General features: G+C 41.6%; 1 protein-coding gene across 1 annotated transcript in view; it reads left to right on the plus strand.

Moving 5' to 3' along the window:
* The first annotated feature begins 306 nt into the window (after positions 1–306).
* The window catches only part of tnr (tenascin R (restrictin, janusin)), a 31,736-nt gene continuing 6,109 nt past the window's right edge, over positions 307–25,933 (plus strand). The window contains exons 1-18 of the mRNA XM_030774605.1: positions 307–775; positions 1,770–2,246; positions 7,399–7,662; positions 7,985–8,100; positions 9,963–10,113; positions 12,408–12,677; positions 13,028–13,213; positions 14,203–14,292; positions 14,784–15,047; positions 15,782–16,048; positions 17,856–17,975; positions 18,094–18,237; positions 20,145–20,264; positions 20,696–20,839; positions 22,815–22,945; positions 24,848–24,980; positions 25,490–25,641; positions 25,785–25,881. Coding sequence (XP_030630465.1) covers positions 307–775; positions 1,770–2,246; positions 7,399–7,662; positions 7,985–8,100; positions 9,963–10,113; positions 12,408–12,677; positions 13,028–13,213; positions 14,203–14,292; positions 14,784–15,047; positions 15,782–16,048; positions 17,856–17,975; positions 18,094–18,237; positions 20,145–20,264; positions 20,696–20,839; positions 22,815–22,945; positions 24,848–24,980; positions 25,490–25,641; positions 25,785–25,881 — 3,595 coding nt within the window. The remainder of the gene's footprint in view (positions 776–1,769; positions 2,247–7,398; positions 7,663–7,984; positions 8,101–9,962; positions 10,114–12,407; positions 12,678–13,027; positions 13,214–14,202; positions 14,293–14,783; positions 15,048–15,781; positions 16,049–17,855; positions 17,976–18,093; positions 18,238–20,144; positions 20,265–20,695; positions 20,840–22,814; positions 22,946–24,847; positions 24,981–25,489; positions 25,642–25,784; positions 25,882–25,933) is intronic.

Here is a 25,933-nt window from a genome sequence, read left to right on the forward strand (position 1 = left end):
CTCCTGTGACAAACTGAAATATTTCACACACTGTGGATGAAAATGTGAGATTTGAACATTGAAGGGCTGGCTTTATTGGGAATTTAATGCTGAACCACTTTCACTGTGTTAAAGCTATTGTACATCCATTTACAGTCTTTCTTTATTGCATGAATGAAATCACAAAATTGTATATATATATATATATATATATATATGTTTTTTTTTTTATTATTTTTTTTTTTTCATGCAGGACCAACCAGACCATCTCTCAGCGTTGTAGAGTGAACTCACTCCATTCCTGACACGACAACAGGTTGGAGAACCATGACGCTTGTAATTTATCTGACTGGCCTGGCCCTGGTTTTAATGAAGGTCCATGCAGCCCCATCAAACGGAGAAAAACTGGTGCAAACCACCAGGGTCAGGAGACAAGCCCCAGAGGGCGACAGCAGCCTAGGCAACCAAACCCAGCCCATGATCTTCAACCACGTGTACAATATCAACGTACCTCTGGAATCCCTCTGTTCTGTGGATCTGGAGTCCACTACAGACCAAGGGACAAAGGGGGAAACCGGGGGTGACAAGACCCCAACGGAGTACACAGAGCAGACGGTGGACGCGGACAGTCAGGTGACTTTTACCCACCGCATCAACATCCCCAAACAGGCCTGCGGGTGCCCTGCCGCCACCGCCATGCAACAGCTGGCCACTCGAATTGAGATGCTGGAGAGGGAGGTGTCGCTGCTCCGTGCCCAGTGCAGTCCCAGCTGTTGCGGAGAGAGCTCTGCCATTGGTGAGTCGGAGACAAAATTGACAGGAAGTCGGTCCCTACTGCTCTTCCCTCTGTTGCCGCTAACCTGCCCCTGCGCTGGGTTTCTGACTCTCACTGATTCCCTCACATCATGGGATAAAGTCATATTTATGTTCTCCAACAGGAAAGACCCGATATTGCGTCTGCTTTTTGTTTTTTTTTTTTTCACGTCAGTAAATTGTTATCTCTGTAGATACACACTTGACGTCTGCATTTTATGCTTAGATGTTTTTTTCACTTCCATTCATTTAAGTGAGTCATAGCTCTATACTGTGTCAATACTGTGTCCAACAACTAACATTTCTACAGAATTTACTGTGTACCTATTTGAAACCACCATGGTATTAGAAACACCTCACATAGGCAATATGTTGGAGTCTGAGGTCTAAATTTTACTCTATGGACAAAAAAACAAGGTAAAAAGAGAATATTCTCAGGAAGAAAATATCATAATTAAAGGGACTTTGGTGCTTACTTTATCTCTGCCATGCTAAATGGAATAGGACCTATGCTAAACATGCACCAAAAGGCCAAGGATTGGGACAGTGTTGTGTTTGTTCAAAGTCTCAGTGGTACATTTGAGTGGATTCACACCTGCAGAGCACAGTTAGCGATCCCCACAGGGCTACTAAAAAAAAGCTGACAAAGTGGTAAGAGAAGGAGTATGCTGTTTTATTTGAAATTAACTAGGCTATGTGAGAAAAGAAAATTGATTGCAAAGAATTTTTAGTAGGGATTCTGTTCAGGTATTTCTCTTTATTGCACAAGTATAGTTTGTCTTTCTGATAATGCAGCAACATCCTGATGTGTGTGTGTGTGTGTATGTGCGTGTGTGTGCGTGCGTGCGTGCGCGCACATCTGTGTGTGTGCGTGCGTGTGTGTGCGTGTGTGTGCATGTGTGTGCGTGTGTGTGTGCGCATGTGTGCATGCACGTGTGTGTGTGCATGCATGCACACGATGCCATCTTTCCATTCAGGTCGACTGGACTTCGTCCCTCACTGCAGTGGCCACGGGACCTTCAGCATGGACATCTGTGGGTGTGTGTGTGAGGAGGGTTGGACAGGTAAAAACTGCTCTGAACCACGCTGCCCGGACGACTGCTCTGGTCAGGGAGTGTGCATAGAGGGCGAATGCGTCTGCGACCGGGACTTTGGAGGAGAAAACTGTTCCGAGCCTCGGTGTCCTAGCGATTGCTCCGACAGAGGGCTGTGCATTGACGGAGAGTGTGTTTGTGAAGAGGCTTTTTCAGGAGAGGACTGTTCACAGGGCAGATGCCTGAATGACTGCTCAGATCAAGGCCTCTGCGTGAATGGAAGCTGCCAGTGTCGGCCTGGCTTCATGGGGGACGATTGCTCTGTGGTCTTCTGTGCCAACAACTGCAGTCAAAAAGGAGTCTGTAAGGATGGCTTTTGTGTTTGTCAAGAGGGCTACGCTGGAGACGACTGTGCCTCAGGTGAGTGTGAGTCAACCAGGCGATGGTGCCAGCTCATTGCTGATCTAAAAAAAATTCAGTTCAGTAGACGTACAAAGTGATTCTAGAACATAAAAATCCATCTACAAAAACTCACTAGATACAAATGTAATCTGGACACTGGGAACATGGTTCGAAATATTGGGGGGGGTTGGGGGGGGGGGGGGGGTCTGACCCCCCCTAATTAAGACTTGGACCCCCCCAAAAGAGGTAAAAACAAAAGTTTGGAGGAGGGGGGGTCGAAACATTTATACATCCTATGCTATACAGCCCTGGAGAAAAAGTTGACCCCCACCCCCCTCCTCCAATTGTCATTGTATAATTCGCACTCTGACTGGGAAGATATTCAAAAAGAAAAGACTGAGTGTCTTATTTTGAGAATATATAAAAACTGTTTTTTTAGACCGTATTTTTTCAAGAAGCGTTCAGGTTATTCTCTGCAGAGGCACAATCATTCGGCGGAGAAATTCTACTGGGAATTACCAAGCCCCAGTTACCCAGCAGAACTCCAGAAAAAAAAACCCGATATATTTTCACAAATAAAAATCAAAATCCTTCCCTGTGCCGAAAAACCGGCGAATTTAAGGCTCTTGCCTTATACAACAGAAGTCAACCCTCGTGGCGGGTGCCCCCCCCCCCACGCCTCCTATTGTGGCTGTGAAATTGGTGACGGCTCACGGTGTAACAGCATTCATTTGTCAAAAGTCACATTCGCTGGGGAAGAAGTGTCACATTAGCCAAGCCCAGGCAATTTCTGAATGATGCTTACTTGGGTTCACAGCTAGTTCTTGGGAAGGCCTACTGAATCCCCTACATCACAGAAGACTGCTGTCATCTCACCACAAAGAGTACTAAAAAAAAAAAAAAAGAAAAAAAAAAGAAAAAACAGAAAGGGCAAATCACATTACCAATCTAGTACTTTCCTTCTCATTTTCTGCAAGACCTAGTAGAGGCAAAAAATTGCTTATTTCATCGCAATTAGGAGAAAAATTGCAGGTCCCGCTTGTGGTGGAGGCTGTGGAATACAGAACGAGGCTCTTCAGTTATTAGGCACCACTCAGGTGCAAAGGGTACTGAGCATTGTATATGCTTCATATTATTAGGGAGAAGAAATCAGGTGTGTGTCTGGGCCTTCAATTACCTATTGTCTATTACCTATTTTCTCATTCCACCAGAACAATGAAACTAGGCATGGAATATTATGCAGATGAAAATGAATAAACAAAACAGCTACATTCTATAAGGAGTGCATCCACTGCACCATTCAATCCAAAATTACAACAATTCTCAACATAGTCTGTTATACAAAAGGGACTAACTGAGGTTTTCAGGTTTGTGAATATTATCTTTATTTTGAAAAAATGTTAGTGAAGAGGTAGCAGAGGTGCCCGGTTGAGAAATGTGTTATGAAGACATTCCTTTAAAAGAACTGACGTTAATGTTTTTAACTCACTTACGTACTTCATCACTCATTCCTTCACTCACTCATATTGTTTCTATTCGTCTAAACACGATGAGTGTGTCTATGAATTTTGATTAGGTAAACATACATAGGAACCAAACATCTTTAAGACTGAAACATTAATGCGTTAACAAGGAATTCCGACCGAGGCAGAAGAAACCAGTAAAGCTTGCCTCTTTGACCTTAAGTGTGATAAGGTTATTTTGGACACGTGTTTGAAAGTCCAGTGATAATTTCAACTAAGGGCAAGAGAGGTCGTTATATTTTGAGCTTATATGGACAGCCGTGGCCTCAAAGTTTAGAGAAGTGGGCTTGTGACCGAAAGGTCACCGGTTGGATCCCCTGGTCTGGGAAATATGTGGGCGGGAGAAGTGAATGAACAGCGATTTCCCCTCCCTCAACACCCATGGCTGAAGTGCCCTTGAGCAAGGAACTTAACCCCCAACTGCTCCCGGGCCGCTGCGGCTGCCCACTGCTAGTCTGTGTGTGTGCTCACTGCACACCGTTCCTAGTGTGTGTTCCTAATGTGTGCTCCTAATGTGTGTTCACTGCTCGTGGATGGGTTAAATGCAGAGGATGAAATTTGCCACGCCGATCAATATGGCTGCGTGCCCCTGAGTGCAGCGGCTACGTCAGGTCCATGGCCCACGACAGTGACGCATGTGAAGTGCAGCAGCTACTCACCACGGTCCCGAGGACACGCAATTTCGTCCCACATGTGTGCTGTGTATATGGCCGGGATGACAATAAAGAGAATTTCATCTAATTTCATTTTGAATTTCAGTTCATTCGGGCTTTGACTCCAAGAAAACAATAGCAAGCCTCACGCGAGAGCCGAGAGCAGGGATTGCTTTTGGTCCAGTCTGTATCCAACACCTTTTTGTGAACACCTTTAACAGCTGTTAGTAGTGAGACCGGTGGTAATTTTTCTTTCACAGAACTGTACAATGACTTTGTCATTAAATACACATCACAAAAATCTTATACATTATGGAAGAGAAAAAGTTTAGCCTTTTTTTTCCCTTCCTCTTCTTTTTTTCTTCTTTTTTTCTTTTCTTTTTAAGCCAAGGTATACAAACGCAGATTCCTAAGCTCTGAGCCTAACATGTGATTTTAATCAGACATTTATTTGGCATGTCTGAATGAGAGATTTTGCCTTATTCCAACCAAGGAACTGAGGTCCATCTGATTGTCCCTTCATCCACTGATACGATTGGTTTGAGCAAAAGATCAGGTCCAGAATCTGTAATTCATTATTAATATTGTGCTTTAAAAAGAAATAAAAAAGATTTGTTGTCTGCATTGAAAATTCAAAGCAGAGTACAGGTGGGAATTCAACTGTACAAATTTGGTTTGCATCACCTAATTTGCAAACAAAACCTCCATAATGTGTTGTTTCCTAATATAACATTTCTCGGAGTTGATTTCAGTTTTCTGTCACTTTACACGTTACTTGTGAAAGAATGCTGTTTCTCAGTGCAATCACAATTGCCTTTATGCTGTCAAGTGTCGACTGATATCAACACCGTAAAAATGTTGATTGTATGAATGCTCACAGAGCTGTATGAGCACTTTAGCAAAACTTAGCAAAACCCCCCAAGATGTCATATCAGCCAAAACCCTGAAACCCCAGTCACACCATTCTATCCGGAGCATTTCAAAACTAGAGAGGGGCTTTCCGTAATTGAGTTTTTGGTACCACCCTAGGCTTATTTACATTTTAATTTGTGAGATTCCCTTTAAACGCGTAGGGAAATCTCCACTGAATAATCATTTCTTCTCTCAAGCATGGATAGTGTTGTGAAAGCGATAGGATTTCATGGTTTAGAGGGGCAACAATGACTTCTCAGGAAAAAGAAGAGCCAGGGATACGAAAGAGAAGGCGGCAAATGTTTTTTTTTTTTTTTTTTTTTTTAAAAACGACAGTTTAAAGTACTATCTAAATATTCAACATAAGTTTCTATTTCCACATTTCCAGCATTTGAATGTGATTTTCTTCAGACCGAAACCGTTTCAATTCTTGCGTCTGAGGGAACTAATTGGTGGCAAGAAAGCCTGGTCACAGAGTTGTTTTTTTTTGCTTGTGGCTTTGAGCCTATACTGCTGAGTTGTGGGTCTTGGCTTAACGCCTGTGTCCTTAACCCAACTCTCTAAAGCCACCCTCTATCCCTCTGTTGAGAGCTGCTTAATGTCTGACTAATGAGGACCAAATAAGGTGGGTTTTCTGTGGTCAGTTGAACTGGGTCCACATCCACAACAATTGTGTACAGTGTGCTGTCTTTTGGCACTGGTGACCGCGCACTCGGCACCCAATTTCCACCAAAGCTGTTTAGATACCCAAGGAGTTGTATCCAATTTGTGGTGAGGTTTTGTGGTGTTTTTTTTTTTTTTTTTTTTTTAGGGAAAAAATAAAATGCTTGGAAGTGATTGTTAGTGATGAATTTCTTTGAGCACTACCTCGGGACCTCGAAGGGTCAATTGTGGAGAGGGAACAGGCGGAGACCCCATCTGCTGTGCGCGTGTATAAGAAGTTAAAATGCTTCTCAAGTTTTCCATGGCTCCCCAGGGGCATCTTTGTGCCTTCACCGATGGAGCCTAGCCTCTAGAGAGAGTTCCCATGTTTCAAGTCTGCAAGGTTGTTTTCCTGCGCACTCAGGTAGCTGCAGAAATATTATCAACCCTTATTTATGACTGGTTTCATTTACATTCTGGGCTGGATGCTAAGGTTTATGGGCTGGCACCAGCCCAGTTACCCCTGAGAATATGAGAGCATCCTTTTCTCCCACTCAGCACAGCATGTGGTGTGCACTGCCAAATCAAATGATTATCTCTTGCACCATCTCCCTCCTAGTTATCTCTACACTATAATTTCAGACGTCTGAGTCACAAACAAACATACATTAGGCAGTGATGACGTCATGATAGAACACGACCTGCTACAAAAAATGGAAAAAAAAGAAAGAAAGAAAGAAAGAGAGAAAGAGAGAAAGAGAGAGAGAGAGAAAAAAACACCGAGCCATTGTATTTTTGACTTAAGAACCTATAGAAGACGAAGAGGAAGAAAAGGAGAGAGAGAGAAAAAAGAAAAAACGCCTGCCATTGTGTATAATTAGTGAGGCTTTTGTTTCGCCACTGTGCTGGTTCCCTTCTAATTTTTATCACTCTAATGTCTAAATTCACTTCACTAAAGATAATCACTTGCTTTGTGTTGGGAAGAAGTTCAGCGGGTTAGATTTTGAGCCACCTCTTGAATTGAATTACGGATTCTTATGAGGTCCAGTTTAATTCCTGAATCTGAATTAAACTTAAAACAAAAAAAATACAAGTGAAAACCTTTGAATCTAAATTGAAGGAGGCAAAGGAGGTGGAACTGATTTAATTACATTTATGTTTATTTCAAATGTTTCATGTCAGTGAAGAACTCAACATAATTAGATGCAGTAGTTTGAATCAGTTTAAATGACTGTTTTGTAATTGCAATAGGAAATATAGTTATGTTATATGTCCATCCATAAATCACCACAGAAGTTGCTGGAAACACTTGTTGGTAATGTTTATATTCAGACTCTGGTGGTGGGAATTATACTTTATTTGAAATTCCCCCTGTTAAAAAAGAAGAAAACAAACAGAATGTGTGCCTTTCATTCCTTTTTTTGTCCTTTTCCTCCATAGTGGCGTCTCCCGTCAATCTAAAAGTTCAGGGAGTAACAGAGACCACCATTGATCTAGAGTGGGAGGGGTCAGTGGTGCTGACAGACTACCTAATCACTTATGCCCCCACAAGCCCCGGCGGCGTACAGCTGGAGATTAGGGTGCCAGGCAATGTCACCAACACCACCATTAAGGAGCTGGAGCCTGGCATTGAGTACAACATCAACGTCTACGCTGTCCTTAACAATGTCATCAGTGTACCTCTCAGTGCCCAGATCTCAACCTGTGCGTAGAACATTTTTTTAAAAAATATTCCTGAACTGTGAAATATTCCTGAACTATAAAATATTCTTTAATTCTACTTCCTGAACACCTACTGTGTTTTTCAGAGAGAGAGAGAGTGTGATAGGGAGAAGAAAGAAAGAAAGAAAGAAAGAAAAAAAGAAAGAGAGAGAGAGAGAGAGAGAGAGAGAGAGAGAGAGACTGTGTGTGTGTGTGTGTTTGTGAGAGAAAGGGAGAGAGAGACATTTTCTTGCCTGTGAAAATTGTTGATTTATTGAACGAACTGAGGATGGAGGCCAATAATGCATCAATCTGTGCCTTCTAGATCTCTCAAATCCAGACGGTTTACTCTTCAAATCCATCACAGAGACATCCGTAGAGGTTCAGTGGCAACCCTTGGACTACTTGTTTGATGGCTGGGAAATAAGCTTCATTCCCAAGGTAAGGCTTTCTCTCAGAAGTCACACTTAAATTGATTCTTCCCACTACCTCAGTTCATGGAAGAACAACAGCATGGAAAAAAAGAGCTGAAATCTGCAATCAGACGCTTTAGGATGCACCAACTATCTTTTCATATGAACAGTACATTCACTGTCCCGGGATGTAAGGGTATTCTAAGGTTTCGATGTATGATGGTTATTTCAAAAAATCACTTTCCTGTCAGTTCAATGAACACAGACAACTCCTCAGCATGCAAGCCAGAATCCACGTGCAAATGAAAGATGGTTTCGACTTTGAAACACGTCAACACAAAGCCCACACGCGGATGTTTTCTTTCTTCTTTATATTGTGTGATACTGCCAAGGACGATACACCTCCATGCATCTGTCAATCAAACCTGAGACTAGCGCGTCTAGGTTCTCTCTGCCTTCAAAACTACCCTTTTAGCATGCAGAGCCTCAGTGAGGGGCAGCACTGTATGTAAAAGCATGTGATGAGCAGAGCATCTCCACAACCACTTTGCCATTTTCAGCTCAGCAGGATAGAATCCGCCTATCCCTGTCAGGACCAACCTACACCAAACCTCCACAGATGGATCTTACAGTCTCAACAGTGATTTATGCGAATCCATAAACATTCTGCCTTTAAACATTGATAAGGACAGACATGCAGTGCTTGCAATGAAAGCATTAACTGTCTAGATTATGCTTTTTTCTCTTCTTCTTCTTCTTTTTTTTTTTTTTATCTATATCCCACTGTAAAACTGAGGTAGCTCAGAGACTCTTTCCAGCTAAAAGATGATTTAGTGGATTTGACCTCAGACAGGTTTTTGAAAGCTCATAATGGTAATAGCTATTGGTTTCAAAGTTGCAAGAGCTAATTCCCTTAATAAAAGTCAGCTTCTTTAATCTTATTTTTCTCCCCTCTGCCATTGGCTCGCATCACTGACATAGCTTGGGATGAGTTTACTTTGGCTGGCATGAGGTTTTATAAAACCTCGATTTTTAGATGAAAGGCAGAAAACACCATGGAAACAAACTGGGAAGCCTCTTTTCGAGAGGACGGGCACTGAATACAAAGGAGGCTGGGTGCAAGAGGGTCACAGAACACTTCAATCTTCTTTGGGCGTGGGACCGGACCACAGGCCCTGTGCGTGAGAGCCAACCCTGCTCTGTCTCAGGGGAAATCACATTAGAAGTGAAAGCCTTCACCTTTGTGGATTTAATCCAAAAAGCATGAGAAGAAACCCGATTTTTGACAATATCATAATGGATGCGAGGGCTGCTTCCAGAATGAACGGGGGGGGGGGGGGGGGGGGGGGGGTAGGACAGTTTGAGTAAGCATACACTGAATGAATCATTTTTAATAAAACACAAACTCTCCCTCACTCAGTCACTCATTGTCTAAGCTGCTTATCCTAATTAGGGTCTTGGGGGGGGGTGGTGGTGCTGGAGGGGGTGCTGGAGCCTATCCTGGCACTCATAGGGCAAAAGATGGGGAAACATCCCGAACAGGTCGCCAGTCCATCGCAGTAAAACACAAACTGAAATTTCAAATTATTTTTTGTTGATATCAGACAATTAGATGTAAAATTAGTCTGTTCTATTTGATAAATAGAAAACAGAGAAGACATAGTTATCATTCAGTGAATCAAATATCTGGCATTGTTTCACATTTCTGAAATATCTACTCATGGTTTTAGCATGTTCTTTTCAATTGCTGGATAACTCTTCAAATCAGACTCTTTGAAAATGCTCAGAGCTGAGAAGGGCTCTGTGCTGTTTCTTGCTGCACCCTTGCCTGCATTTGCACGTGTCCAAGGCATCACCTTTCGTATCTTTTTTCCTGTACTTGCTTGACAGGATAATGACGGAGGGATGACGGCCCAGTTGCCAAGCACCATCACCTCTTTCCACCAGACGGGACTCAGACCAGGAGAAGAATATACGGTCAGTCTGGTCGCCCTCAAAGACCAGGGCAGGAGCCAACCCGTGACGGCCACCGTCACCACACGTAAGGCTGCGTCTGATCCATCACACGAATTCTTACTGTTCTTTGTTGGCTTTGTTGGAAGGAAAATTACAAGAATGTGGATCTTCTGTTCTCATAAAATGGGATCAAGAGAGAGAGAATAGACGGTCCATCTTACGTCCCCCAACCAAGAATGAGTGAATATGAAGAATTTACCTTTCTATTTTTTTTTTCTTCTGAACTGAATAAACCCCAGGCCTCTCTCTCGCTCGCTCAGTCTCTTTCTCTCTCTCTCTCTCTCTCTCTCTCCCCCCTTCTCACCGCATTCTGGTTTTAGCCTATTTCATTACATATTTAATCTGTTTATACAAGACTAATTTTATCTACCTCTTAGCTCTGATCCAGCTCAGTCTCAGGGCGTCTGTCTTTTTTTTTTCCTGTAGAAGAGACTACTGGTATCATTATCTACAGTATACCCCTATGATAAGGTTCAGATGGAGACCTTGCAAACTGTGAGAACGAGTGAACGTGAGTTGAGGTGGAAATGCAGAGAAGTGTCACACAGCTTCAGCTAATGGAAAATGTCACCTTGATGAATGGGTTGGTCTGCCAGCAATTATGCACTTAATGTAAACCTCACCCAAGACCTCTCTCTCTGTCACATGGAGACAGAAGGATTAGATTCAATTGAACTTTTTTTTTCCCCAGAACAATCAAAATTATATGTCTGTAGGGAAAACACGATTAATTTCCATGGAGTCTCACCATCAGGCGAAATTAAAGAGGCGTTAATTATGCATGAGACTCCATTAATATTTCACATGTCCACCACAGATACCTTATTGGATAAAGAAAGATAAATTTGATTTCATTTAATTATTCATGTGTGCAAAGATTTATCTTCACAGGGGGAAAAAAAGAGGAAATTGTAAAAGTAAAAAAACTCATACTCTTGAGGAGTATCAAGCTGATGGCATCGTGAACGTATTAAATCTGAGTACGTCTCGTGGTTAACAAAGAAATTATTTCAGGCAAGTTAAGATCTTTACAAAGATGCTACATCACCCAATGCAGACAGTAAATGGAACTGAGATGTACCTATTATACACTGGAGAGTATGGCATTGATTTTTCATTGTTAAGATCTCAGTGTCTGTTATAAGTCATGCATCAGGTTATGAGAGTGTCATTTAAAGCACTGATAAGCTTGCTGCTAAGGTTAAATGAAAGACTACCACTGTAGGTTCACTATGCTCAATTAGCACTTTTTCACTCTGTGTGACATGGGGAACAGGTGAATGTTAAAGGCTGTGATCCTCAGGGTTGGAATTCATCAGAGATGCCTACCTTTATTGGATCAACTGTCTCTGTGGCAGATGTTTGCTTTACCTTGTGACAAGAAAAGTTTAATTATTCTCTGAACCAATTAGCTATTTTTAAAAGAAAAGACAGTTTGGGGTTACAGCCGCCAACATGTTCACCGACACAGGTGAGTTTTCTCACATCGACAGCGGCGGGGTTCTTTTTTCCCTGCAAATCTGGCTATGTTCCCGTGTGTACGGTTAAGAAAATGGCTCCTCCTGTAAGAAAGAAAAAATACATTTCACATCATACATACTTTCTCATCAGTCATGCCCCAAAAATGAGAAGGAAGTCCCTCTGTGTCAAGCTTTCGCAATAGATTAATTTTCCGTTGCAATCAGCAACAGAGCTACTCATTTCGAAAAGTGAAATGAAACTTATTATTTAGGTGCAGATTTGCAGTGAGCTCACATTTGTAAAAGTACGCCTACCTGTCTGATGTTCCTGAAAACCTGAGTAACACACAATTCCAGTCCCTTTCATTCCTTTAAATGAATCTCGCTGCTACTTTTAGACCTTACCGTTTCCAAGGAGACTTTGTAATGATTAGGTACGTAATAAAACCAGATTTAATTATGTCTCTCCTTTTGTACCTATTTTTGGTTCCTCATCTCAACTATTGAATATCAGGTCTCCAGTTGAAGGCTATTTCAGGGTGAAAATATAACTATGTGCTTTTATGAGAAAAGAATGACAACTTTACAGTTTGTAACTCATGATTTTTTATCATTTGAAAAGATATGTGGTTTATTTTTACCATACATAACAAAATGTGTAAATAGACATGTATTATTGTGCAACTGTGTCACAAGGTCAATTGCTTATACAACTGTTGTCACCATCCCCTTATGTTGATGCGTTTTCATGAAGTGAAGATTATAATCATGATAGTTTCTGCTTTAAATGTACTGATTATCCATTCGCCAATAATTTGTCGTAAAATGGAAGTCACGATATTTTGTATTTGTGTTCCAGTGATTGATGGACCAACTGAACTTATAGTGAGAGATGTGTCAGACACAGTGGCATTTGTTGAGTGGACTCCGCCCAAGGCTAAAGTAGACCAGATCATACTTCGCTACTGCCTCATAGGGGACGATGGACCGAAGACCACTTTTCGGCTACAGCCAACTTTGAGCCAGTACTCCCTGCAGGTCCTACGGCCTGGATCCCGCTATGAAGTGTCCGTCAGTGGGGTCCGTAAGGGAAACGAGAGCGGGGTTGTCTCTACAGAGTTCACCACAGGTAGATGCTGACCTTGGCCCTTGCACCAACCTCATACCATTGCCAAGCGGCTTTGCATGCAAGTGGCTGAAGCAAGCATCATCAAAATCCAATGTAACGAAGGACCACAAGTTTACTGTCCCAACAAGCTGAGCACATTATAACATATTATATCTTATATATATATATGTATGTATGTATCTACAATTTTATTAAGAGCCTTCTAAAGTTCTAGAATGAGACTTCATAACAATCTTATGAAGTAGTACCAATCATAGTATCAGTTGTTATAAAAGTTACATGATGTGCCAAATCCAACTGATGATCGGTCTGAGTGGCCCAACCATTTGCAGTTCTGTCGTTTTTCTCAGAGATTGACGCGCCTAAGAACCTACGGGTGCTCTCTAAGACCTCCACCACGCTGGAGCTGGAGTGGGACAACAGTGAGGCCGAGGTGGAAGGATACAGCGTGGTCTACAGCACACTGGCAGGAGACCAGTATGACAAGATCATCGTCCCACGCAGTGAAGGAGCCACCACCACAACCACTCTCACAAGTAGGCTACTTTCTCCTTACTCTGTTTCAAATTTGAAAAAAAGAGTGGACGACTGCGGTCGGAAAAATACGAAGTATCATACATTTTTCATCATGCGCATGTAAGAGCCCAGCAAAATGTATAATAATGTGTTGCATGTATAATTACTGTCGTTAGTGCTCTATCTTCCATTTTCATTCTCATTTGATGGATACAGTGTCAGCTTGTAAATTAGACAGCACGTAGAAAATACATTTAAAGACCTGAATACTCAATTACTACAGTCTAAGTTATGGCGAGTGTGAAATCTGTTAATCCCTTTAAAGCACGTTTTGACTTTGAATTTCAGGCTTAGAGAGTAGTGAGTCCTAAAGGCCACTTTAGGGTAAGAGCTTGTCTTGTCCGTAGCGCAGCAAAAATGAAAGAAAAAAAAATCAATGTTTGATTTACCATTTCAATAAACCAATAAGCTAACTGTTATCATATTGACCTTTTGACTATTATATTATTATTATTATTATTATTATTATTAATAATAATAATAATAATAGTAGTAGCAACAACAATAATAATAATGATAATAATTATTATTATTAGTATTGTTATTGTTGTTGTTGTTGTTATTATTATTATTATTCATTATGCTTTTAAAAAGTTAAGCAAAAATCCAAAGAAAACATTGAGAAACGTGATATTTGGCAATGTCCCAGTATAACTGCAGTTTTAATATGGAGGTACTAAAAGCACCATCCGCCAGCAGACTTTGTCTCTTTCATATAAAACTACATAGACTGTGTCAAACATATGAAGATATATGAAAACAGTTCCTCTGCAAAGGCTTTCATCTGCCTTCATAATGAATATTTAATAGACTTCATTTCACATACAATATTACTCTAATTAGTATTCTCCAAAAAGCTAACATTGACCAGATAACACACTATTAACTCTCTCTCCCTCTCTCTCTCTCTCTCTCTCTCTCTCTCTCTCGCTCTCTCTCTCTCTCTCAGATCTACTCCCTGGGACTGAGTACGGCATAGGGATATCTGCAATTCTTGGTGTCAACCAGAGCACACCAGCGACTATGAATGCCCGGACAGGTGAGAGAGCAGACTCCAGCTATGATCACACAGGCTCAAACATTTCTGGCAGAGGTAACAGTGCTGCAACCACAGTCAGGTTTCATTTGGTGGGGAAAAAAAAAAATCTACTCCGATTGTCCTTTGGCCTTTTCTGGTAAGTGCATGTTTTGTTTTCTGTAAACCCTCTGAAATGATTCTACACCTGTGAGGGGAAATATTGCACAGCAAAAGAAAAATGGTTATCTGTCTACGGGATGCAAAACTGATCGAGAGAATCGCTAATGTTGTGGTTGCCTCTGGATTAGAGCCCAGTCCCCATTCTGTTCTGATCTATAGAGCGGATCATGTTTGCAGTGCCAAATGGAATTCGTATTTGTTTACATGGCGGAAATTCCTGTTGATACACGAAGGGTTAGAAATGCTTTCATTTGAACCGATGTCAGTATGTGTTAAAGCATGGACCGTGCGGTAGACCTCTGCTCGACCTGGTTACATTTTTAACTCTACAGGTCTAGACATCCCCATGGACCTGACCGTGACCGACTCGACAGAGAACTCCATCACCTTGCTGTGGGGCATGGTACAAGGTCCCATTGACCACTACCGGGTCACTTACACCTCTTCCTCGGGAGTGACCACAGAACTAACTGTACCCAAGGACACCAACACAGCTACTCTACCTGATCTGGAGCCAGGCACAGAGTACACCATTAGAGTGAGTGCGCAGAGAGGAAGGCAACAGAGTGCAGCCGCCACTATTGACGCCTTCACAGGTAACGCAGTCAGGAAGGATGAGAAAAATATATGTGCTTTACGATACTTTAAAATGTCTGTTACCATGTAGTCACAAAATAATACCACGTTATATGCAGACTGAAATTTACTGAAACTATAGGCTGCTTTCAGTGGGATTTGGATACTAGTGCTAAGACAGAGTCATAATAACTTTCAGTTCAGTAATTAAAGTACAAATCATGAAAATACAGAAGTTGAAGAAATAAGCACGCTCTGCTTGAGAGTTCATTTTCTCTATTCATTTGTAATCGGCAGTTACAGGCACATATATATTTGTTTGTCTTCATTTCCAATAACTCATGAAAAGTGTGTTTTCCTAAGAACCTTTCTAAGCACTGTCTGCTTCATTCTCCATCAACAAAAGTTTTACTTTGATGGTGTTCATCTCCTCATCTTTATGATAAACTTTGTTGAGTTTATCTACTTTCTTTCTTTTTCTTCTTTTTTCATAACCAACATTCATGTCTTTGGACAAGCTGTCATCTCATTGTCTTGACTCATTTCAAATAATTTGCCTCCTCAGCCTTTCATTGCTGACAGCCTGAATCTTTCAGATTTACACCTCACATCTGCTTCTGCTGCTTCCAAGGATCCCATCTTCCATATTTCATTCCTCACTTCTTTCTTTCTCAGAAGAACACACACCAATTAATGAAGAGTTCCACAAAATTGACCAATGGTATTGAACCCTTTTACCATCATTCACTTTCAGGGTTCCGCCCTGTTACACAGCTCTATTTCTCTGATGTCACGTCTGATTCTGTGACCGTGGCCTGGGGTGCTCCCGCCCCGCCCGCCGATGCATTCATCTTGAGCTACAGCACCCTGGATGCTAGTGATAGTTCCCAGGTCACACTGGAAGGCGTGAAAACAAGAACCACACTTACAGACCTGTTGCCTTCCAGGCAGTACGCAGTCACCTTGCTAACGCTACACGGAGACGCAACCTCCGAACCGATCACAGGCACGGTCATCACAGGTAAAGCTCCAATGTCCTCATGTGAGAACAGAACCTCTGCGGCTAGGCTTCATAAAAACTGTCAGAATGTTAGCCATTTACTGTATTCAGAAAACACACTGACTCCAATCTAACAAGGGGCCGGATCAAGAACGGATTTTCTAATATAACATCTTAATAATGTTAGTTCTTTTCAGTAGCACAAGACTTTCAAAATCTGGAAGGCCTCGGATACCGTCGGCACACGCTATTCAGAGTGAAAAGAAACAGACTGAGATAGCGTTCTGCTTTGTCTATTTATAGTTGATTTTTTTTTTTTTTTTTTTTTTTATCTGAAGGCGGAAGAAAATTTTCTATTGTTGTTATCACTTTACTAAGAGATTTTAAATATTTGTCAGCAGTCGCAGAACACCGTTTCAAAGTTAAATGGCAGTTTTCCTCATTAACATTCTCTAACACAGCTGCACTGCAGAATTTTTTTTTTTCTTTTACCCTTTTGTGTCTTAATTAATTCTGCTGTGTGTAATCCTCTCTTAATTACCTCTGTCTGAATGTGGAGGTGTGTGAAATGCTTGGCGGGTTCATGCTCAAGCTGATATTTGCAGTTACCAAGTCCACTGAGAGGTTTATTTTCACTGGAGTTATTTCTAAAACATGCATTTTCATGTCTAAAACAAACATGCAACTCTGTAGATAGACAAGTGTTTCTCAGTTTATTCATCAGATTGCCAAAAAAAGACTTCATTTTGTAGTCTTACAGTAAAAGACCACAATGTTTGTCTCAGTATTCAAACACTGCTCAGAATCTAGGTTTGTGCACTGTGAGTTTTCCTTGTTGGCATGTTGACAGCAGGTTACTAGCTGTAGTTTGCAACAAGTTTTAGGGGTTTTTTTTCCCCCATTATCTTTGGTAAACAATATTAGTTCCCAGTTCACAACACAAAAAGGTTCTATCTTCGAAGGACACATACAGGAAGCTCAAAATGCCTCCTTCCACTTGTGTCCTTTAAAAATCATTTAAATGAGCAGAATCGTTTCTGAATGTTTACTGACTGTTTACTGACTGCTCTGCTGAATGAGGAATAATTAAAGATATGCATATATGAATAATCAAAACCCATTTACTCAGGAATGCTTTACTCTGGAAGCATTTAAATGAGGCTGACGAGCGAGCTTATAAAATTGTCCCTCCCTGATTTATGAATTAAACGCATTACACTAATGAATATGGAAGGAGGAACAGTTTTACTCTCAGGTTAATGATTCAGCCCTCAATAATAGCCCCCAGTCAATCTGTTCATTGGCCTCTCTGACTCTCCAAATGACACAGAATCTTGGGCTGTTGACATGTTTACAAACTCTGTCTCTTGTAACCTTTACCTACACAAAACAAAAAGAGCTCTTAGGATGAACAAACAAATAATAGAAGGATTCTTGCTTGGCAACACAACTCAATTACAATGCAAATATCCCCTGCAAGATGTAGTCCGATTGACAAAGGCTTCGTTTTCGGAGCATGATATTTGCAGCTAAAAAAAAAACCCCCTGAATCCTAATAATATTCTGACACAGTCTGTCACGCTTAAGAAACAGAGAATTACTGACAAAAACATGGCTCTAAAAAGAGACATGTTCAGTGTTGTTCAATCCTTGGGCTATTTTTTTTTTCCTTTTTTTTTTTTGCGCAAAATACAAATGTAAATTAAAATGTCAAACATCTCAATAAATCCCTGCTTTGTGAAACCCCGACAAAAGATTCGTCGCGCTGACACTCTCTCCACGGGGAACTCGGGCTCATTTCCTGATTTTTGAAATCTCTCCGCCGCAGGTATGGACCCTCCTAAAGATCTGACCGTGTCGTTGGTGATGGAGGATTCGGTTACCCTGACGTGGGCTCAGCCTCTCGCACCCTTTGATTACTACAAAATGTCTTACCAATCATCCAAAGGTAGAAAAACTCAGACATCGATAAAACTGCAAATGTGGAAGGAAAGACAAATCAAACAAGCGTTGCATCCGTAGTATTTGTTGAGTAATGTCTGGGCCTATGTATTGTTATTTAATAGGCAGAATGGACAGTGTGGTGATAGACAAGGATATCACAAACTACACCCTGACCAACCTTCATCCAGCAACGGAGTATGAGATTAACTTAAATGCAGTACGGGGAAGCCAGGAAAGCAAGGTTGTCACCACCAGTGTCTTCACAGGTATGGTTCTACGCATCAGTCAACCAGCAGCGTAACAGTCAAGAGTAACAGCCTCTCGTTTTTCAGGGCTAGTGTGACCTCTTGCTTTTGAACATCCCATTTATCCTTATTGAGAGAGACAGAGAGTCAGTTTCAGAGCACTGAATATTTTACATGTTGCTTGGGTTACACACCGAGTTCTACAACTCTCCAGATATATGAACCTGGCCCTTTGCCAGGGGCAGAGACCACAGAATTTTAATGTTAACAAAATACGGATGACAGAAAATACTGAGGGTTGGAACGCAGGAAGAAAATGGAATTTCTAAAGCACTATGTCATGATATCTAGGTTTTAAAAAGAGAGAGTAGCAAATGGATTCAAGCATCTGGAGCTTAGACCCCACTAATATGAAGATTCACACAATACAGTCTCTTTTTGTGTCCTTTCAGCCAAACAGGACAAAAACAAACCCTCAAGTAACCAACTAACTGGTGATTGTATAACCCTCACCCCAAGCTTATGAAACTGATAACAAATGTATAGAATAACAGCCATACGTACTGCTGTCAGAAATATACTTAATTGGTTCACGAAGGTCACTATGACAACGCTGTTACTTGATAACTGTAAAGAAATTTCAACTCTGCTCATTAGAATCTGGCCACAACACAGAGTACTTTACTTTTATGTTAAGAGCAGTCGTTTTAGAGGAGGATAAGACATTTTAGAGCTCAGCCACACTCTGCTTAATGACCTACAGGGGATCATCACCACTCGCTCTTATTCTGCAAACGGGAGATCTGATAAAAGTGTTCAAAAATCCACCGTGTCAGTGGAATAAGTCAGAACTCCATTCTCAAGCTAGCAAACACAGGGCTTATTAAGACACCGACGGGAAGGAGAGGGAAGGGGTTTTCTTGTGGTACCGAGTATGGGGTGGGGGGGGCTGTTAGCATACCATGCTCAAGTGAGTAAGTCTGATTTTTTTTTCTCTCTCTCTCTCTCTGAGATAACGAGAGGGTCGGAATCCTTGGGTCAAATTCAACAGTGTGTCTAATGGAGGGCTTGTTCAGTCAGAGTCAACTCTAACAGTGGCAGTAAAGCTATGTCCCTGTTAAGAAGGTCCAGCTGAGGAGAGATGTGTGTGAACAAAGCAGTTATGAAGACAGATGTGTGTGGTTAGAGAGAGAGGAGTCCTTGTAAGACTGCAAGCTTTTGTTATCGAGAGGCTGTGCAAAGGAAAGCTAATGATAGCTTTGGACAGGAGAGCAGGAGTAGTCAAAGTGGTTGTCTCAAAGGGGGGGGGGGATTAATTTGAGCATTGGCAGATAACCAGTCTGACCATGAAAACTACCAACATTTATGTGATAATTATTATACTCGTGACAGAGTCCAATTTAAAGTCTGTGGTGGTAAAAAAAAAAAAAATGCAATAAAAGTGGGGAATTGTGCAGAGCTGATAAAAAAAATGCGAAAAGGAAAAAAAAAATCTGACTTAAAATTACAGTGATAACCAGCTCTCATTATGCTCTTGCAGTCTCAAAAAGCTGTTGAAAAGCGCAGATATTTGACTGTATAATTTCCCATATGATCTCAGCTAATTACACAAATTGTGATTCTCGTCAGCTGGATAATTACAACAAATTAGCATCAACCTGCTGAGGCGCTGTTTTTTAACCATCGGCAAGAATAACATACACCTGAAAACGTAAATTGCTATCAGGTATCTAACGCGAGAGTGCTGGAAATTAACCCGCGTCTACACTGTAAAAATGCGCGAGCTTTCAGTGAGCTCGCAGCGTACAGTGATTTGTCTGATCCCATGTTCACTGGACTCTCGCAGGCTTGCATTTAACTCTCACTGAGTGAAATGAACACTGTCAAATTTATCGCGATTTACCGCGAAATTCCTCTGTTTCTCACAGCCATGGACATGCCGACGGATCTGACCGCCTTGAACGTCACGCCTCAGGGGGCTTTGCTTCGTTGGAACGCACCGCTCTCCAGCGTGGACAACTACGTTCTCATGCTAACCCGTAACCAAGGTACAGAGAGACCTGCCGGGCATATCCGTGCAGAAATCAGCACTGGCAGAGTGCATCTCGGTCAATGTAGCTTTCATCAATATCAGTGCATATGATGGCACCACAACAGCCCCAGTGCCAGAGCTGTATTGACTCACTGCAGTGTCCATTAAGAGTGTTTTTTTTCCTATTTACTCCAGGTCTTGTCACAGACAATAACAACGCATCCCCAGTTTGGTTAATGTCTATGAATGCTTTTATTAATGAATATAATTTTGACACTTAAAATGATCCATTGTTGAAATGTTGTGTTAAAATGTCAAACAGTGACAACTAGAAAGAAATCATATGGTAGTTAAGATAAATACACATCTGCAATTAACACCTTATCTGCAGCTTTCGCTTTAAAGATCATCAGTGTAATTCAACTTGTGGAACTCTTTCCCCTGTAGTGACATCAGACACTATACTGGTGGATGGTAACAAGCAAGAACATCAGTTAAGCAAGCTCATCCCTAGTACCACCTATTCAGTGGTTCTCTACGCCACCAAGGGGCCCCTAACCAGTGGCATTGTCGTCATCAACTTCGTCACACGTACGTACCCTGAATTTTCCACATTTACTTAGAGCAGTTAACAGGATGGAAGTACTCAGAGGATTTGACTGAAAATGGATAGAAATTTGGAATGTTCCAGAACATTGGCAATGATTTATTTCTGTCCTCCCAAACAGATATTACCTGATATTTCTGTAAATTCGAAATTTGCCACCCATCTATCTCTTCCCACACGTTCGTTCAAAACTGTGGATGGAAAGGTCTGCAGTAAGGGGGTCTAACTTTTATTTTTGGAGTTTCGAAAAAAAAAAAAAAATTAAATGCTGCAGTCAGCAGGGTGTTGATCTCCCTGGGGGAGAGGAAGAGCAGTAGCCAGGCTGGGAGACAGCCGTTACAGTGACAGAGGGGGAGGCAGGGGGGTGGACTCCCTTTCCCATCGCCTACACTCTCCACTGAAACACAACAACCGGCACTTTTGTTCACACTTACTTAGTCCACGGCGCAGGTCAAAAATCGTATCCTGGCAAACCAAGTCCTTTCAGAACCATTCGACCATTCGACCTCAACTTTAATCAAACTGACCACGAGAATTCCTCATTAGTTTACAATGTTTTAAAAGAAATGAATTTGCACATAAAAGTGTCACAGGCCATCAGCTCCTGTCACCACAGTGCCAAGATTACTGAATGAATCTTGACACACAATTGCCCGATGGGGTTGAATGAGTTCACCAGACTTCAAACCCTTTTTTGTTTTGGGATTTATTGGGAATTTACTTCGGCAACAGTTATGCTCTGATCCGCACAGTGGATTTAGATGCTGTCATGCTCTGATAACATGTAACAATGTTTAGCCGCCAGGAAAAAAAAAAAAATAAAAAAAAAATTAAAAATGCACTGAAGTAAATATCCTGAGGCAATTCTGCAATAAACTGACTTTCCTTTTGAGGGCGGTGAAGTGTCAAAGATATGTCTTTTGGCAGATATAAGGGAAGCTTATGAGAGCTTTGGAGATAACCGAGATGAAAAACAACTAACATATTCACGTTTTCCCTTAGGACTCCGTGTTTTCCTTTTTGGATTACAGTAACACTTTGAAAACTTCACAGCTATAAATGCTGATGTGTTTTAGTAAAGGAGACGCGCTGTGTTTTTTTTTTTTTTATTATTTATTTATTTGTGTTTTTTTTTCCCCTCATGGATCTCTATACCTGTGGGAGAAATTAAGATATACATCTTTCTGTGCCACAGATATGATAACAGCATGTTTCGCTGATTGTAAGGCCCACAGAACTTTACTCTGTTCAATTAAAGGATGGAAGACAGAAAAAATAACAAGAGAGAGAGAGAAAGAGAGAGTGTGTGTGTGTCTGTGTGAGTAAAAGCGGGACATAGAAACGAAAACGAGTGAAATCAAGTGATCTAAGCGCTCAGTGATTCAACAGTAAGTTTTTCGACAATAGAGTGAGATTCAGAGTGACATCCATTCGCATGACAGCTCCTTGACATCATGCAAATGTTGCGTCAGCGTGAGACATTCTAATGAGGTGCTGAAGGGGGTAAGAGCCTATGAATGGCTCCTCAGCTCTGCTTTGACAGAGGAAGACTGACAGGCTGTCAGATAAGAGTTCAAACTGAGAGACAGGCATTGGTAAGAGAACACCCACCATGTAATTGCCTCCCCCACTGGAACAGGCTTGTCACTGCATTTCACATGTACAAGCCCTTCCATCCACAGGTTAATGTTTAGTGTTTACACTCTGTCAGCAGAGAGACTGTCAGAGCTAGTCATAGATATGCTTTGTCGGGGGTGAGTGGTTTAGCTGAAAGTAATTATGCAGGGAAGTATGGAGAAATGATGGTCTATAAGCAACTTGATGAAAGCAGGTGAATAAACTGGAAGGGTGAGGTGAATTCCATTCGGGAAGGTTACGTTGTAGGTAATCTGCTCTTGAACAGAAAGGACAGGTTTGTGGAGTTGCCTGTGATCTGACCTTCAACCTCTTGGTTCACAGCTATGGATGCGCCCCAGAATCTGACCGCCAGCGAAGTCAATCATCGGAGCGCCCTCATCTCTTGGCAACCGCCAATCGCAGACATCGACAACTACATGCTAACTTACAAGTCAGCCGACAGCAGCCGCAAGGTAAGATAAATGTGCTTATGACTTAAGCAGATTATGTACTGTGAATATGCATGTTACATACGCCATGTCCCATTTTACCCCATCAAATAACCTTTTAGGCAGTACCTTAAATAAGGTTAAAAAAAAAAAAACAGAATCAAGAGTTTTTTCAGTTCTTTCCACAAACATCAGTATGACCTACATGAATATGATACACACAAAAATTGGCAAACTAACAAAGCCTATGTATATTGTCCTTCCAATTAAACTGTTTAGTTGTTTTTAATTTAGCTAAAATAACTTATTATTTTTAAAGTTTTAATTAAATTCCTTAAAGTAACAGGATAATATTAATGAAGTCCATTAACAGGGCTACGCCAGATGGAATATGCCTATTAATGACTCTAGGAAAACGAAAAAAAAAGAAAAAAAAAACAATTTCCTTTGATGTTTTTCTACACAATATCTGTTTCATTTAATTGCATCATGTACAGTATGACCCCACAATTTCAGTATGTACACACTTTCTTTTATATCATCCAAGTGGAGAGACATGATTAATTTCCAGATTTTTTTTTTAACATGATTTCATCCTTTTAATCAGAGCTGTCTAGATAATAAACAGACACATGCACATACGCTCAAACACACACACACACACACACACACTCACAGAAGGACAAATGATTGCATAGGGCTTAGTGGTGACGTGCGGTTTGGAGCCCGTGACCTGTGGGTTTTTGTTAATGCTTGTGTTTGTCCAGTGGGGGTCAGTGACGCACAGTGGATACAGTCTGTGCTGCAGTTCTGTGGACCATGTCCTAATTCTCCTTCATTTTGGCCAAGTCATACTCAAACACATTTCAACTCTTTCAGCCGCAGTAGTTTTAAGTGTGATAAATGTACAATAAGTGTAAAATTGTTCAGGGCCAAAACCTGTAATTTTAAACAGTGTCAAACAAACAAACAAACAAGCAAAAAAATAAAGTATAAATAAAGCATTTTGTTCCTCTCGTGAAAGAGTTGCCATCTCTACAAACCACCCCAGCCATTTCTGTTTCATTTGCAAGGACTCTGAAAGGAGTGTCTGCACTACATAATTAGAGGATCCTACTCTTAATGTGTGAATATTTCATTCACTCCTTCATATTTTATAGGATTCAGTCTTGACAGATAAAGGAATATAATTCTCAGCTCTCAGGGAATCCACGGTGAAATCTGTTTGTTGCTTTGTCTCCCTGAGAGAGAGAGAGAGAGAGAGAGAGAGCGGGAGAGGGAGAGAGAGAGAGAAGAGAGGGGAGGGAGAGAACAAAAAAATAAATACATTTAAAGTGAAAATACTGAATGCCTTCTTGGCAGATCCGTCTGATAAAAGTAGATTTGTCAAAAACAAAAGAGAGGAACTGAGCTGTCAAGAGCTGAAGACTAAAATAGTAACCCCTCCTCTTCCTGCCAGCACTGCAGACTGATAAGGCCCTTCCTTCTCAGCATCAGGAGCTACACAGCTGCCACTCACGACAGAAACTAATAAACAGAGAGAGAGAGAAGAGCATCGGAAAACAGAGGGAACGCAGGCATTTGTCGGTGTTTTGTAATATAAGGTCTGGTTAACGTCAGCTAATGAGTAGCTCTCACCCAAGTTTGCTCAAGTTTGCTCTTTGAACTCCTTAGTTCTCCTTAAAAGTATGTTCCTTGGTTCAGCGAAATGTTGGTTCAGTGAGCAGACGGTGAAATCCTGCTTTAAATACACACATAACACACCACACTCTGGTCCTTGATACTTCAGGGCTTCATTTATTTTAGGTGTTGCGTTTGGGTAGTGGGGACAGCGCTGTAACCCCAGTTTTGAGTGTGCTGCTCTGGAGTTTGTGAAAGCTAATCTCTGAGCTGCATGCATCTCTTGACTGGGGTTTTGTGTCTTAGGAGCTGATTCTGGATGCTGAGGACACATGGATTCGTCTGGAAGGACTGGCGGAGACTACAGAGTACACGGTCAGGCTGCAGGCTGCCCGGGGCCTGGAGACCAGCGCTATCGTTTCCACCACTTTCACCACAGGTAGAGCAGCAAACCTGTTCCATCCTGCTCCGTCTCTAATTAGTCAGCATTTACTCTGCATCCAGCGGCAGGATCTTGGCTATCTCAAGTCATTATCAACTACACACACATCTCTTGTGTTTAGTCTTGTGCTTTGCCTTATGTTCCACTCAATAGGGTGTGATGGGGACTTAACCATTTATGTACTTGCCCTTTGCTCACACCTCATACCCAATTTCAAACACAGCACCCCAGTTCAGCCCTTCCAACATCAAAGCCCTTATACTCTACGCTATCACACAACTTTATGGGTAATAGGCGTATTCGGAATCTATTATCTCGATGAGAGATGTCATCATCAGTTTGCTCCTGCAAAAGCTGACTCAGCCGAGCTTAGAATCCAAGCAGCACATCACATCTCTCTGCCTGTTTTCAACCAGAGTCCTGTAATAGAATATATTTCTTCAGCTAAACTTTTGCATTATTTGCTTGTCCCATGATGGATGTTTTTGACATTTCGCCTCCTTCAGGAAATCGCTTGTTTGCCATGCCTCAGAACTGCGCGCAGCACCTCCTGAACGGAGAATCCCTTAGCGGCGTCTACACCATCTACATTAACAGGGATCCCAGCCAGGGCGTGCAGGTCTACTGCGATATGACCACCGACGGCGGGGGCTGGATCGTAAGTGTCGGCGCCAAAGCCGTCACAATTTTGTGTTCCACGCCATCCGTCATCGATAAGACCCAGCACACATACTGTGAACCTGACAGTCACAAGCTCCCTTACTGATAGGCTAAACTTTTTTTTTTTTTTTTTTCCCCCAGGTCTTTCAGCGACGCCAGAACGGCCTTACGGACTTTTCGAGGAAGTGGAACGACTACCGCATAGGCTTCGGTAACCTGGAGGACGAGTTTTGGCTAGGTGAGGGAATATCAAATCAACTGGTTATTCAATTGTCTTTTGCCACCCAGGC

The sequence above is a fragment of the Chanos chanos genome, chromosome 5 (assembly GCF_902362185.1).
Source record: "Chanos chanos chromosome 5, fChaCha1.1, whole genome shotgun sequence".
Taxonomy (NCBI): Eukaryota; Metazoa; Chordata; class Actinopteri; order Gonorynchiformes; family Chanidae; genus Chanos; species Chanos chanos.